The 14610-nt window shown below is 47.3% G+C and overlaps 1 protein-coding gene across 9 annotated transcripts in view; it reads right to left on the reverse strand.

Annotated features, from left to right (window-relative positions):
- Positions 1-2470: 2470 nt before the first annotated feature.
- LOC116471487 (ATP-dependent RNA helicase DDX19B) overlaps positions 2471-14610 on the reverse strand; it is a 45265-nt gene continuing 33125 nt past the window's right edge. For 8 of the 9 annotated variants that reach the window (XM_058441204.1, XM_058441206.1, XM_032157882.2 and 5 more), the window contains 7 exons: positions 13428-13530; positions 12428-12542; positions 8675-8852; positions 8076-8313; positions 6115-6277; positions 4530-4721; positions 2471-4168 (listed from right to left, as the gene is read on the reverse strand). In XM_058441204.1, coding sequence (XP_058297187.1) covers positions 4107-4168; positions 4530-4721; positions 6115-6277; positions 8076-8313; positions 8675-8852; positions 12428-12542; positions 13428-13530 — 1051 coding nt within the window. In that variant the 3' untranslated portion in view covers positions 2471-4106. The remainder of the gene's footprint in view (positions 4169-4529; positions 4722-6114; positions 6278-8075; positions 8314-8674; positions 8853-12427; positions 12543-13427; positions 13531-14610) is intronic. The other variant, XR_009214250.1, reaches the window with a different exon arrangement.

Consider the following 14610-nt stretch of genomic DNA (forward strand, 5'->3'; position numbering starts at 1 on the left):
TCATGCCTCAGCCTCCCAAGTAGCTGGGATTATAGGTGTGACACTCTGCACCCAGCTGTTTCCTTCTTATACTCATTAATGATTTCTTGGTAATATGAAAACTTCATAATTAAGTTCAATTAACATGAATTATTATTAATCTTCATGTTAATCCTCAATTCAGGTTAATCTTCAATTAAAAGAATATATCAACAATTAGTTCTTATGCATACAGCCAATGAATGACACTCAAGAAAAATAATAAAATGTATTACTTATAGATAATGAATATATCCAGAATTTTCCATTGGGCCAAACATTCCTTTTCCCAAGTTTCTCTGTTCTAGAGCAGTTTATCATTTATTTTTTTTTTTTTTTTGAGATGAAGTCTCACTCTATCGCCCAGGCTGGAGTACAGTGGCGAGGTCTCGGCTCACTGCAACCTCTGCCTCCCAGGTTCAAGCAACTCTCCTGCCTCAGCCTCCCAAGTAGCTGGGATTACAGGCATGCACCACCACACCCAGCTAATTTTTGTATTTTTAGTAGAGATGGAGTTTCACCATGTTGGCCAGGCTGGTCTCAAACTCCTGACCTCAGGTGATTCGCCCGCCTTGGCATCCCAAAGTGCTGGGATTACAGGCATGAGCCACTGCACCTGGCGTTTTTTTCTCTTTTTTTGAGTCAGAGTCTTGCTCTGTCATCCAGGCTGGAGTGCAACGGCACAATTGTAACTCAATGCAGCCTTGAACTCCTGGACTCAGGCAATCCGCCTGCCTCAGCCTCCCCAGTAGCTGGGAATCCCAGGCGTGAACTACCATGTGTGGCTAATTTTTAAAAAAATTATTTTGTGGAGACAGGGTCTCACTTTGTTACCTAGGCTGGTCTTGAACTCTTGGGCTCAAGCAGTCCTCCTGCCTCAGCCTCCCAAAGTGCTGAGATTACAGGCATGAGTCAACCCACCCAGCTATCATTTCATATATAGGTGCTTACTAAAATCAGTAAAAGAATCCCTGGGGACCAAAGCTTACCAAGCTCAATGCAGATTTACATCACTGTTGGCTCTAGGCTACACAGGGTCACAGAGGCACCTATGGCCCTGGGAGCTAGGCACTGGCACGAATTAATATGGAAGGAATAAGGAAGAAGTATGAGCTGTAATAACGCTGGGGTGACATTCCAGAACCATCCGCAACAGTGGGACTTACCTTTTTAAAAGACACATACTCTTTTGGGAGTCTCCCCAGGAAAATACATTTTTTGTTGTTGTTTTTTGAGACGGAGTCTTGCTCTGTTGCCCAGGCTGGAATGCAGTGGCGCGATCTCAGCTCACTGCAAGCTCCGCCTCCCGGGTTCTGGCCATTCTCCTGCCTCAGCCTCCCAAGTAGCTGGGACTACAGGCGCCTGCTACCACGCCCAGCTAATTTTTTGTATTTTTAGTAGAGACGGGGTTTCACTGTGTTAGCCAGGATGGTCTTGATCCCCTGACCTCATGATCCGCCCGCCTCGGCCTCCCAAAGTTCTGGGATTACAGGTGTGAGCCATCAAGCCTGGCCTTTTTGTTTTGTTTTGTTTTGTTTTTTGAGACAGTTTTGCTCTTGTTGCCCAGGCTGGAGTGCACCGGCACAATTTCAGCTCACCGCAACCTCCGCCTCCCAGGTTCAAGCGATTCTCCTGCCTCGGCCTTCCAAAGTAACTGGGATTATAGGCATGCACCACCAAGCCCAGCTAATTTTGTATTTTTAGTAGAGATAGGGTTTTTCCATGTGGGTCAGGCTGGTCTCGAACTCCCGATCTCAGGTGATCCACCCACCTAGGCCTACCAAAGTGCTGGGATTACAGACATGAGCCACTGCACCCGGCCAGGAAAACACATTTAAACTCAAACTACTGCATATATACTTCATAGACTCCATGAAACCCATCCAGTGAATTCTTAGAGGTCCAAGACCCCTGATTAATAACTGTTGGCTGGGCGTGGTGGCTCACGCCTATAATTCTGGCACTTTGGGAGGCCAAGGTGGGTGGATCACTTGAGTTCAGGAGTTCAAGACCAGCCTGGCCAACATGGTAAAACCCCATCTCTACTAAAAATACAAAAATTAGCTGGGCGTGGTGGCGTGCACCTGTAGTCCTAGGAGGCTGAGGCAGGAGAATCACTTGAACCTGGGAGGCAGAGGTTACAGTGAGCTGAGGTCGTGCCACGGCACTCCAGCCTGAGCAATGGAGTGAGACTCTGTCTCCAAAAAAAAAGAAAGAACTGTTGACTTATACTTCTACCAGATTCCCATTCCTCCTGCTGTCAAAGAGTCTGCAGCACTCCGTTTCCCACTTTCCTTCTCAGACTTGGGGCTACACCAGTAGAGAGGTCGTATGTGCTGTGAGAAGGTGGGAGTCTGCTCTGCCTGTGGCCTACTAAAGAGTCTATACTTCTTTAATTATTGCCCTTGTTTTTAGTATTTCAGGGTTGGTCCACAGGACTCAGGGAAGGAGAAAAAATTATAAAAATTTCTTTTCTTATTACAAGAATTCCAAGATGTGTCAGAGTTGACCGGAAGCATAGAGAAGACTACATAGTCAAGTACCCACCAGGGGAATGTGGTAGAATTGGCAGTCTGTTGGTCTCTTTGTAATGTCAGATTAAAGAAATCACCTGGAGGCTGACATTGGCCCCCTTCCCTTCCCAGGAGGCAGATCTGGCCTAAATACAGAGATGCCTACAAGGAAGACCTAGGATCACAATCGTTCTTAGCACATCAAACTCTTCTTCCAGGTCCTAGAGAAAGTGGCCACTCTGTACCAAAGCCAAAGAACTGCAGAGTACTCCTCTCGGTTGGGGTTTCATATTGCTCTTGCAATTCAGTTTCCTCTCATCTTTGCTGTCATTTTGTGTGTACCAACAGCCTTGGCCAGGTATGAGAAGTGTCCATTACTATTGTTTGCTCTGACTATCTTGCACAAAGATGCCAAGTAAGGCTGGAGCAAAGGCCTTGGTGATACTCTTGCCTTGGACAGATAAATGGTGGTAGTGTAGCTAGTCCCTCAGTTGCACCTGTATTCCAAAGGCAGTAAACACAGATGTTCAGAAGCCCTTTATAATCAAGATGTCAAATATCTGAAATTATTCCCCAGCTCTGACAAAACTTGCCTTCTGGGTGTGGAGACAAAACAAGAATTTGTGACTACTGCTGATCACGTCTAGAACTGCCTTGAGGCTGGCCATGGAGACTTGAAACCACAACGTTCACTGAGGATCTAAACCTCAGATCACATTTGTTTGGGGCTACTGTGGGGTAAGGGGATATTAAGGATGTAAAAAGGATGTTGCAAATGCTCATGAGACCAGGTTTTGTGGCACGCTAGGGCCACCACTAATTCTCCGTGATGACTTCTCCACAGGACTTGCTTAAGCACAGGCACAGGACCCACCCATAATCAGATGTGCACTCTACACAGACTGCACCCACCGAGAACAGGTCACAGTCCTGTGACACAAACCCATATACACAACCGAGAGGTTGGCATTTTGGTCCATGCTTATTTAACAAATCCCCTTCTGCTGTGGGCACTAGGACAGGGGGCTGGCAATACTCAGATGAGCTGTCTTACCCCCAAGTCCAAAGTAACAGCTCTCAGGCCTCCTCTGCTGCCTCATGCCATTGCAAACATGATGGCTGGGCTTACACACCTATCTTACTGGAGGCCTCCCTCTCTGTGTTCCCTTTTCACCGCTATTCCATTACTTCCACAGGAGCTGGAGGCTGCCCCATCCACTCCAAGCCAGAGAACAAGCAGAGGCTGCCACAGGAGATCCTGGGCAAGTAATCAGTCACAGCATCTAGATTAGCAATGAAGGAAACGCTGGCCAAATTAAAAGATGAAACTTCCAAAAGGTAAATCTCTGTGTATTCATGCCTAATCTTCCAAGGTTGTGTAAATAATTTTTTTCTACCATCCCTCATCATTTGCATACATTTTTGTCAAGTCCAAACATAATTTGAAGTGAGGTAGGTAGTTTCTCTCTACTTGTGCCGTTGTCCTTGGGGTGATGTCGGGGCCTGTGCCCTGAACACACTTGTCTCCTGTGCAGGGGCAGTGCCAGGGCTGGCACCAGTGGCTGGTGGAGCTTCTCAGTTGGCTATTTTCTCAATCTCGTCCAAATCATCCGTGTCCAATCTTTCTATCTTCTTATCTGGGGGAAAAATACACAAGTCTCTACCCTGCCCAGGAATGTGCCCCACCTCGGGCCACAGCAATCATTCATTCAGCCCCAAAGGCTCCGGGTGCCTCAGCAGGGGGCAGCAGGGCCCCTAGTCACTGACAGCAACAGTCAGAGCCCCACGCCCCAAAGCCCGCTCACAGGGGAGCTGTCCTTGGAGTCCCTGGGTCCTGAAGTCTCCAGGTGTGCTCCCTGAGAACTGCCATATGGTCAGAAAGGAGGGGAGTGTGCCAGGGACAGAGCCCCTCTCGGGGCTACAGAAGATCCTACCCCTTTCCCCACCCCGCCCCCCTTAGCAAAGGGCACCAGGCACAGGAACCTCCCCGGGACTCACTAAAATGCTCCTGGATTCTGTTCAGGATGTTCATGCTGTGCTTGCTGTCCACCATGTTCACTGCCAGGCCCCTCTTGCCAAAGCGGCCCGTGCGCCCGATCCGGTGCAGGTAGGTCTCGTTGTCAGGGCTCCCGTCCTTGTCCACGGGAAGATCAAAGTTGATGACGACAGACACTTGTTCAACATCGATGCCTGTAGGAAGGAGAGTTGGAGGCTGAGAGGACTAAGGACAGGAGGCAAATCAGTCATGTGGTCCATCCATAATGGAGCATGACTCAGCATTAAGGGAACACGGCACTAATAGATGTGCATGACGTTGAGTGCAGGAAGCTAGATCCGAAAGGCCGTGCAGTACGAGATTCAGATGATGTCCCAAAGCAAAGCTACAGGCATAGAAACCAAACTAGCAGGGGTCAGGGGGTGGGGTGCAGGGAGAGGTGATGAATGAGTCCCTGAGAGTTGGAGACAGAAGTAAGGACAGGAGACAAAAATCACTGTTGTCCACAGGTAAGTCAATGCATACCAACTTCAGGTAGAGGGAAAGAATTTGGGGGGCCGAGTGCGGTGGCTCATACCGGTAATCCCAGCACTTTGGGAGGCCGAGGCAGGCAGATCATCTGAGGTCAAGAGTTCGAGACTAGCCTGGCCAACACTGCAAAACCCCATCTGTACTAAAAATACAAAAATTAGCTGGGCTTGGTGGCAGGCACCTGTAATCCCAGCTACTCGGGAGGCTGAGGCAGGAGAATCACTTAAACCTAAGAGGTGGAGGTTACAGTGAGCTGAGATTGTGCCACTGCACTCCAGCCTGGGCCATGGAGTGAGACTCTGTCTCGAAATAAATAAATAGATAAATTTGGGACAAGCCAACTCTGGGAATTGGGTACAAGAGAGGGCACATACAGGCATACAGCAGAACCTGGAGGAAAAGAACAAAACTTTGGTAGGTGCCAACAAAATTATGAAATCAGTCAGTAAGCCTCTGGCAGATACAATGTTCTGGAGATGGGCACCCCTGGAAGGGCAGGCTCCATTCTCTACCAGTCAGATGCCTGTACATTTCCTTCCACCAAGTCAGGACTCCTGGCTTCTGTGGGAGTTCTTACCACCTGAGGGAAATCCAAACAGTCTCTCCTAGAAAGGAATAGTGTCGGCCGGGTGCAGTGGCTCAAGCCTGTAATCCCAGCACTTTGGGAGGCCGAGGCGGGCGGATCACGAGGTCAGGAGATCGAGACCATCCTGGCTAACACGGTGAAACCCCGTCTCTACTAAAAATACAAAAAAATTAGCCAGGCATGTTGGTGGGCGCCTGTAGTCCCAGCTACTCGGGAGGCTGAGGCAGGAGAATGGCGTGAACCCGGGAGGCGGAGCTTGCAGTGAGCCGAGATCGCGCCACTGCACTCCAGCTGGGGGACAGAGCAAGACTCCGTCTCAAAAAAAAAAAAAAAAAGAGAAAGGAATAGTGTCACCAGCCCCACCGATCTCCCTGAGACCATCTGACTTCTCTGTGTACAAGGATTTCTGGCTCTAACTGGGCCTGGGACCCCAAGCCTGGCAGTCCAGGTGGGACACGTCCTCTGCTCACCGCGGGCACACACGTTGGTGGTCACCAAAACCTTCTCTTTGCCCTCTCGGAAGCGCTCAATCACTGCAGCCCTCTGTTCCACCATCATCTCCCCACTCAGCAGAGCCACCTGGTGGCCTTCTTTTGAGAGCTCTGCTGCCAGCCAACTAGCTGTTTTGCGAGTCTGTAGTGAAAAGAATTGTTTTTTATGAAGAGACCTGTTAAAAATAAAAGGAAGACAACTGCTAAAAAGTGGCTTGCCACGATTAAAATACATGAAGGCCCTGCCAAATCCAGTTAGGAGGTTAGGCTTAAAATTTCTCAATGAAGCATGGTGGTACACACCTGTAGTCCAAGCTACACACTTGGGTCCAGGAGTTCAAGGCTGGCCTGCACAACATGGCAAGAACCCATCTAAAAAAAAAATTTTTTTTCAAATAGAATTTTAGTCATATGATTTCTTTCTTTTTAGATAAGTTACGTAACTCTGTTAGTTTTTTATCTAGGAAGAGTGTGGCTTTAGCCAAAGATCTTCATTCCTAAATAGTCTATGTTCTTGCCAGATATGGTGGCTCGTGTCTGTAGTCTTAGGCTTTGGGAGGCTGAGGCTGGAAGATCGCTTGAGGCCAGGAGTTTGAGACCAGCCTGGACAACACAGCAAGACCCCACCTCTACAAAAAATAAAAATAAAAATTAGCCTGACATGCATGGGGCACACACCTGTAGCCCTAGCAACAAGAGCCAAGGCTGCAGTGAGCTATGACCATGCCACTGTATTCTGGCCTGAATGATAGAGCAAGACCTTCTCTCAAAAACAAACAAACAAAAACATATATATTTTAAATTTTTATTTTAAATTTAAATTTTTTGAGACAGGATCTCATTCTGTTGCCCAGGCTGGAGTACAGTGGCGCGATCTCGGCTCACCGCAAGCTCCACCTCCCAGGTTCACGCCATTCTCCTGCCTCAGCCTCCCGAGTAGCTGGGACTATAGGCGCCCGCCACCACGCCCGGCTAATTTTTTGTATTTTTAGTAGAGACGGGGTTTCAGCATGTTAGCTAGGATGGTTCTCGATCTCCTGACCTCGTGATCCGCCTGCCTCAGCCTCCCAAAGTGTTGGGATTACAGGTGTGAGCCATCGTGCCTGGCCTTAATTTTTAAAATTTTTGTAGAGTTGGGGTCTTGCTATGTTGTGCAAGCTGGTCTTGAACTCCTGGGCTCAAGAAGATCCCCCCCACCTCAGCCTCCCAAAGGGCTAGGATTACAGGCGTGAGCCACTGTGCCCAGCCATGTATATATTTTTAATGATGTGGTCTCACTATGTTGCCCATGCTGGTCTGAACTCCTGGGCTCAAGCGATCCTCCAACTTCATCCTCCTGAGTAGCCGGGACTACAGGTACTTGCCCAGCTTATATTCTTTTTTTGTTGGTGGTTTTTGTTTGTTTGTTTGTTTTTGTATTGAGACAGAGTTTCGTTCTTGTTACCCAGGCTGGAGTGCAATGGAGTAATCACAGCTCACTGCAACCTCCGCCTCCCGGGTTCAAGTGATTCTCCTGCTTCAGCCTCCTGAGTAGCTGGGATTACAGGTGCACACCACCACACACGGCTAATTTTTTGTATTTTTAGTAGAGATGGGGTTTCACCATGTTGGCCAGGCTGGTCTTGATCTCCTGATCTCAGGTGATCCACCCGCCTTGGCCTCCCAAAATGCAGGGATTACAGGCATAAGCCACCGTGCCAGCCGCCCAGCTTATATTCTTAAAAATCTAAAAATTATTTCATTGGCTGTTACTTGGGTTTTTTCCCAAGTAATCACTAAGAAGTAGAATCAAAGTCTCCCTTTTACAGCTCACTAAAACCTTAGGAGAACAAACCACTTCCTTTCTTCCCATGGCACCCAGGGGCATCCAGTCCTCCTGAGCCCTGTGGGGAGCTGGCTGAGAGGGAAGGGCCAGGCCTGCCACTGCCGCTGCTACTCACATGGCAGAAGATCATGGCTTGAGCAATGGTGATGGCCCCGTAGAGGTTACACAAGGCCTGGAACTTCTCGTCTCTGCTGCTGCACAGGACATAGTACTGCTTGATGGTGTCCAGGGTCTCTTCCTCACGCTTCAGTTTGATAACATTTGGGTCTGGGACCACTTTCTGGGCAAACTTCCACACAGAGTCTTCAAAGGTGGCGGAGAAAAGCAGCATCTGGCAGTTCCTGGGCAGCATCCTGCAAGGGAAGGCCCTGGTAGGTGGCCCCAGGTGGCCCCAGGAAGCGACAGAAGCACAGCCTCCCCAGCTGGGAGGGTCTAGATGCCCAGGAAGGCTGATAGGGGAGGAGCATCTTGGGGAGGAGGAGCAGCAGGCCTGGGTTGGGGACAGGGGTTGGGGAAGAGTCCCTAGGTCTCCTTTCTCAACCCAGGCTGGGAGGGACTGTGGTCAGCGCTGACACGGAAATGGCCCCTCAAACAAATGCTGCAGAGAGTGTGAGAGCCAAGACCCAGGCAGAAGCCAGAGGAGGCGTCTGAAGTGAAGGGAGAAGACACTGCAGATGGGGAGTCTGAGGAGTCCCCCACCCTCGAGATCCCTACCTCTGGATGCGGATGCTCTGATCTTGGTGGCCCTGAGTGGCTATCATGACATCAGCCTCATCCAGAACAAACACCTTGATTTTCTTGGGATCAATGAACTTGAGCTTGGAGCACCAGTCCAGCACGGTCCCAGGGGTGCCAATGACAATCTGCTCACTGATCTTCTGGCCTCTTTCCACTGTGGAGACCCAAGATGTTTTCCATGCATGGGTATTTCTTTCTTTCTTTCTTTTTTTTTTTCTTTTGAGACGGAGTCTCACTCTGTCGCCCAGGCTGGAGTGCAATAGCGTGATCTTGACTCACTGCAACCTCTGCCACCCAGGTTCAAGCAGTTCTCCTGCCTCAGCCTCCCAAGTAGCTAGGATTACAGGCACCTGCCACTGCACCTGGCTAATTTTTTTTGTATTTTTAGTAGCGGTGGGTTTCACCATCTTGGCCAGGCTGGTCTTGAACTCCTGACTTGGTGATCCACCTGCCTCGGCCTCCCAAAGTGATGGGATTATAGGCGTGAGCCACCGTGCCCAGCCTCCATGGGTATTTCAAAGGCAAAGCCAGCTCTTCTCTCTGAGAAATTCTAAACCTATTATGTATTTTAATGCAAATGTTTTGCTGTTTGCATTAATATATTAAGGAAAGGTTAAGATATTACTGTAGTATTTAATGGACATAAAAACAGACAAAAATGCTGAAAAGGTAATGGGTACAAAAATACAATTAAAATAAGTAAGATCTAGCATTTGATAGCACAATGTGGTGAATACAGTCAACAATTTATTGTACATTTAAAAATAACTAAAAGGGCCAGGCACGGTGGCTCATGCCTGTAATCCCAGCATTTTGGAAGGCTGAGGCAGGCAGATCACCTGAGGTCAGGAGTTCGAGACCAGCCTGGCCAAGATGGCGAAACCCTATCTCTACTAAAAATACAAAAATTAGCTGGGTATGGTGGTGGGCTCATGTAATCTCAGCTACTTGGGAGGCTGGGGCAGGAGAATTGCTTGAACCCGGGAGGTGGAGGTTGCAGTGAGCCGAGATCATGCCACTGCACTGCAGCCTGGCGACAGAGTGAGACTCTATCTTAAAAAAAAAAAAAAAATTCAGAATTCTCTACTCTTCTAATTCGAATACAAAGTGCAAAATTTTAAATGATTATCTCCCAATAAGTTTCATTATATTATTTACTTTTCAGAACTGGCCTCAAGTTGGCATTAGGACATTATATGCAGACTTGATTTTCATAAAGTCACATTTGTTTCAGAGATCCATAAAAGTCAACCAAACCTCTAACACTTTTTTTTTTTGAGACAGAATCTCATTCTGTCGCCCAGGCTGGAGTATAGTGGTGCGATCTCGGCTCACTGCAACTTCCCCCTCCTGGGTTCAAGCAATTCTCCTGCCTCAGCCTCCTGAGTAGCTGGGATTACAGGTGCGCACCACCACACCCAGCTAATAGTTTTGTATTTTTAGTAGATACAGGGTTTCATCATGTTGGTCAGGCTGGTCTCAAACTCCTAACCTTATAATGATCCACCCACCTTGAGCTCCCAAAATGCTGAGATTACAGGTATGAGCCATCACGCCCGGCCAACAACACTTTTAAAATTACTTAAATAATATTAGTTGTAAAACAAACTAGTGTAGAAAAAATTAGTAACAAAAAATAATTAAAAGAATAAGCCCAGAGTCAATAGCCATAAACATTCTGGGTATTTATTCTGCTAATGAAGATAAATAAATTAGGCAATTAAACAAATTCAGTCCTGGCCTAGTGGCTCACACCTGTAATCCCATCACTTTGAGGGGCCGAGGCAGGAGGATTGCTTGAGACTTGGAGTTCTAGACCAACTTGGGCAACATAGCAAGACACTGTCTTTAAAAAAAAAAAAAAAAAAAAAAAATTTTTTTTTTTGTTTTGAGACAGATTTGCTCTGTTGCCCAGGCTGGAGTGCAGTGGCACGATCTTGGCTCACTGCAACCTCCACCTTCCGGGTTCAAGTGATTCTCCTGCCTCAGCCTCCTGCATAGCTGGGACTACAGGCACATGCCACCACACCTGGCTAATTTTTCTATTTTTAGTAGAGATGGGGTTTCACCATGTTGGCCAGGGTGGTCTCTATCGCCTGACCTCGTGATCCACCCACCTCGGCCTCCCAAAGTGCTGGGATTACAGGCATGAGCCACCATGTTCGGCCTACAAAAAATATTTTTAGAAAATCAGCTGGGTGTGGCCAGGCACGGTGGCTCGTGCCTGGAGTCAGAACTCCAGCCTAGGCGATCTAGTGAAACTGTCTCAAAATAAAAAAAAAGAAGGCGGCCGGGCGCAGTGGCTCACGCCTGTAATCGCATCACTTTGGGAGGCCAAGGTGGGCAGATCACGAGGTCAGGAGATCGAGACCATCCTGGCTAATACAGTGAAACCCCGTCTCTACTAAAAATACAAAAAATTAGCTGGGCGTGGTGGTGGGCGCCTGTAGTCCCAGCTACTTGGGAGGCTGAGGCAGGAGAATGGTGTGAACCCCAGAGGCAGAGCTTGCAGTGAGCCAAGACTGTGCCACTGCACTCCAGGCTGGGTGACAAGGCGAGACTCTGTCTCAAAAAAAAAAAGAAAGAAGAAGTCTGGTCATGGTGGCTCACACCTATAATCTTAGCACTTTGGGAGGCCGAGGTGGGTGGATCACCTGAGGTCAAGAGTTTGAGACCAGCCTGGCCAACATGGTGAAACCCCATCTCTACTAAAAATACAAAATTAGCCAGCCATGGTGGCAGGCACCTGTAATCCCAGCTACTTGGGAGGCTGAGGCAGGAGAATCACTTGAACCCGGAAGACAGAGGTTGCAGTGAGCCAAGATCATGCCACTGTACTCCAGCCTGAGTGACAGCAAGACCCTGTTTCTAAAATAAATAAATAAAAATAAACAAATCTAGAATGTAGAATTTTTGTTTGTTTTTTGTTTGTTTATTTTGAGATGGAGTCTCGCTGTGTCGCCCAGGCTCGAATGCAGTGGCGCTATTTCGGCTCACTGCAAGCTCTGCCTCCCGGGTTCAAGCAATTCTCCTGCCTCAGCCTCTCAAGTAGCTGGGACTACAGGTGCCCGCCACCACGCCTGGCTAATTTTTTTGTATTTTTATTAGAGACGGGGTTTCACCATGATAGCTAGGATGGTCTCCATCTCCTGAGCTCGTGATCCGCCGCCCACCTCGGCCTCCCAAAGGGCTGGGATTACAGGCGTGAGCCACCGTGCCCGGCCAGAATGTAGAATATTTGAAAAGTAACTAGTCTGTTCTGTGCAAAATGTTAAATACAATAGGGAGAGAAAAAGGTAGGGGGAGAATTCTAGATTGAAAGAAACAAGTACAATAACCAAACACAATGTATAAACACTAAGTTGATCTTGGTTCAAAAACCAAACAGCTATAAAGGAAGACTTTGGGGACAGCTGGGGAGGAATAAAAATGGACTGGATATTAGTTATTCTAGGAAATCTGTTAATTTTCCTGGTTGTGATAAAAGGGTATCCACAGGTATGGCAAAGAATGTCCTCATGAGGTGCATGTCTGCAGTTTACTTTCAAATGGTTTGACAAAAATGTATACATTTATGTAAAGCGACTATGGCAAAAATGTTAAGTTTTTTAATCTAGCCGGAGAAAATACATGTGTTTATTGTATTATTTCAACTATTGGGTATGTTTTGAAATATTTCAAAATAAAAAGAATTAGGTTGATGATTTAGGACCACATTCACATACTCACATTTATTGCCTCGAACAGCATAAGCTAGCTTCAGTTCAGGGTAAAATTTGCCCATTTGTTCAATCACTTTTCCTGTTTGGAGGGCGAGCTCATACGTTGGGGAGAGGCATAGACACTGGCAGGGAAAGAGTGCAGAGTGCAGATTCAAGACAATAGCTCTTTTGCAAAGGGGAATTACCATTAGGACTTAGCCACTCCTCCAGCTGAAGCTGAAGGAAAGAATATGTACATTAAAATGTACACCATTTGATTCTTTAAGCTACAGAGTCATAAGCTAGAATTCTTAGGGGTCAGAACTCTGGCTGGGTAAAGACACTTGAAAACAGATACTGGCTATTGCAATACAAAAACCCACCCATGAGCAAGGATCCAAAGTTCCAATTGGCATTAGCTTGCTTTTCGTTTACTCAGAAAGCTCTCAGAACTTTCTAATGGATGACAGTTGCTGATGAAACAGGTTTTCCTGCAAGTAAATGAGCCAAGCCTGTAAGAAGCATCCCAGAACCGGCACACCATGGAAAAAGGAAACAGGATTTTTATCGCCATTGGAAGATATCCCATATTATTTGTGCTCAATTTAAGGAGTTTCAGTTTGTGTAAAAAGTATTTGCATAGCTTGGCTTTTATTTTATTTTTTTGAGACAGAGTTTCGTTCTTTTTGTCCAGGCTGGAGTGCAATGGTGCGATCTCAGCTCACTGCAACCTCCGCCTCCCGGGTTCAAAAGATTCTTGCCTCAGTCTCCCAAGTAGCTGGGATTACAGGCACACGCCACCAGGCCCGGCTAATTTTTTATTTTTAGTAGAGACAGGGTTCCACCATGTTGGCCAGTCTGGTCCAGAACTCCTGACCTCAGGTGATCCGCCCACCTCGGCTTCTCAAAGTGCTAGGATTACAGGCATGAGCCACTGCACCCAGCCCATAGCTTGTCTTTTAATCCATCAAATGGAAATCCCCTTCTATCTATGCATTAGTAGAAACCCTAAATTCATAAATCCTTACCTGGGGGTATTTGTTTGCAGGTTCTACTTGGCTAAGCATGGCCAGCACGAAGGCAGCTGTTTTACCAGTACCAGACTGAGATTGGGCAATTAAGTTCTGTGGGCTGCACAAGAAAACAAACTGGTTAGGAGCTTAAATCTCAAGTAACCTTTTAGTTAACAAAGTTTAAAAAAATGAGTATTAAAAATTCATTTACAGGAGACCTTGGATTATGTAGCAGAGTTACATAAGCTAGCTTCACAAGAACAGAGCACTATAGAAATAAGATTTTCTGGTGGGATTTGAAGCACTCCACATCATCTTCTTTTTTTTTTGAGATTAGGTCTCACTCTGTTGACCAGGCTGGAGTGCAGTAGCACAATCTTGGCTCACTGCGGCCTCAACCTCCTGGGCTCAAGTGATCCTCCTGCCTCAGCCTCCCAAAGTGCTAGGATTATAGGTGTGAGTCACTGCAGTTGGCCTACTGATTCTTTTAAAATGTGAGTCAGCTCACATTACTTCTCTGCCCAAAAACCTTCCAATAATTCCTCGTTTCATTCAGAGTACAAGTTGAAACCCTCATGATGGCATACAGGGTCCTGCATGATCTGCTCCCCATTACACCTCAGCTCTCATTTCCTACTCCTCTCTCTCCCTTAATTCGTTTCACCACAGGGCCCCAGTACTGCTCAGAGAATATGCCAGTCATGCTCTTGTCTTAGGGTTTCTGCATTGGCTGTGCTCTGCTTGGGACAACTGTCCCCACATAACATGCTAACTCCCTTCTCTCCTTCAAGTCGTTGCCCAGATATCTACTTCAGGACATCCTACCTTAACCACGTGATTTAAAAGTGTAATCTACTTTGAAATGCCTAAAAAAAACAAGATGTAGGTTTTGGTAGCAGGGTAGGGGGTAAGAGTGGGAAGAACCAAATCTGGCCTCAAAGGTGGCAAGAAGCAGCCTCTGAAGCAGCTCAAGAAGCAGGCAAGGCCAGGCGCGGTGGCTCACGCCTGCAATCCCAGAACTTTGGGAGGCTGAGGTGGGTGGATCATTTGAGGTCTGGAATTTGAGACCAGCCTGGCCAACATGGTAAAACCCTGCCTCTAGTAAAAATACAAAAATTAGCCAGGCATGGTGGTGGGCGCCTGTAGTCCCAGCTCCTTGGGAGGCTGAGGCAGGAGAATCGCTTGAACCCACGAGGCA

Source organism: Hylobates moloch, unplaced genomic scaffold, assembly GCF_009828535.3.
Source record: "Hylobates moloch isolate HMO894 unplaced genomic scaffold, HMol_V3 SCAFFOLD_6, whole genome shotgun sequence".
NCBI lineage: Eukaryota > Metazoa > Chordata > Mammalia > Primates > Hylobatidae > Hylobates > Hylobates moloch.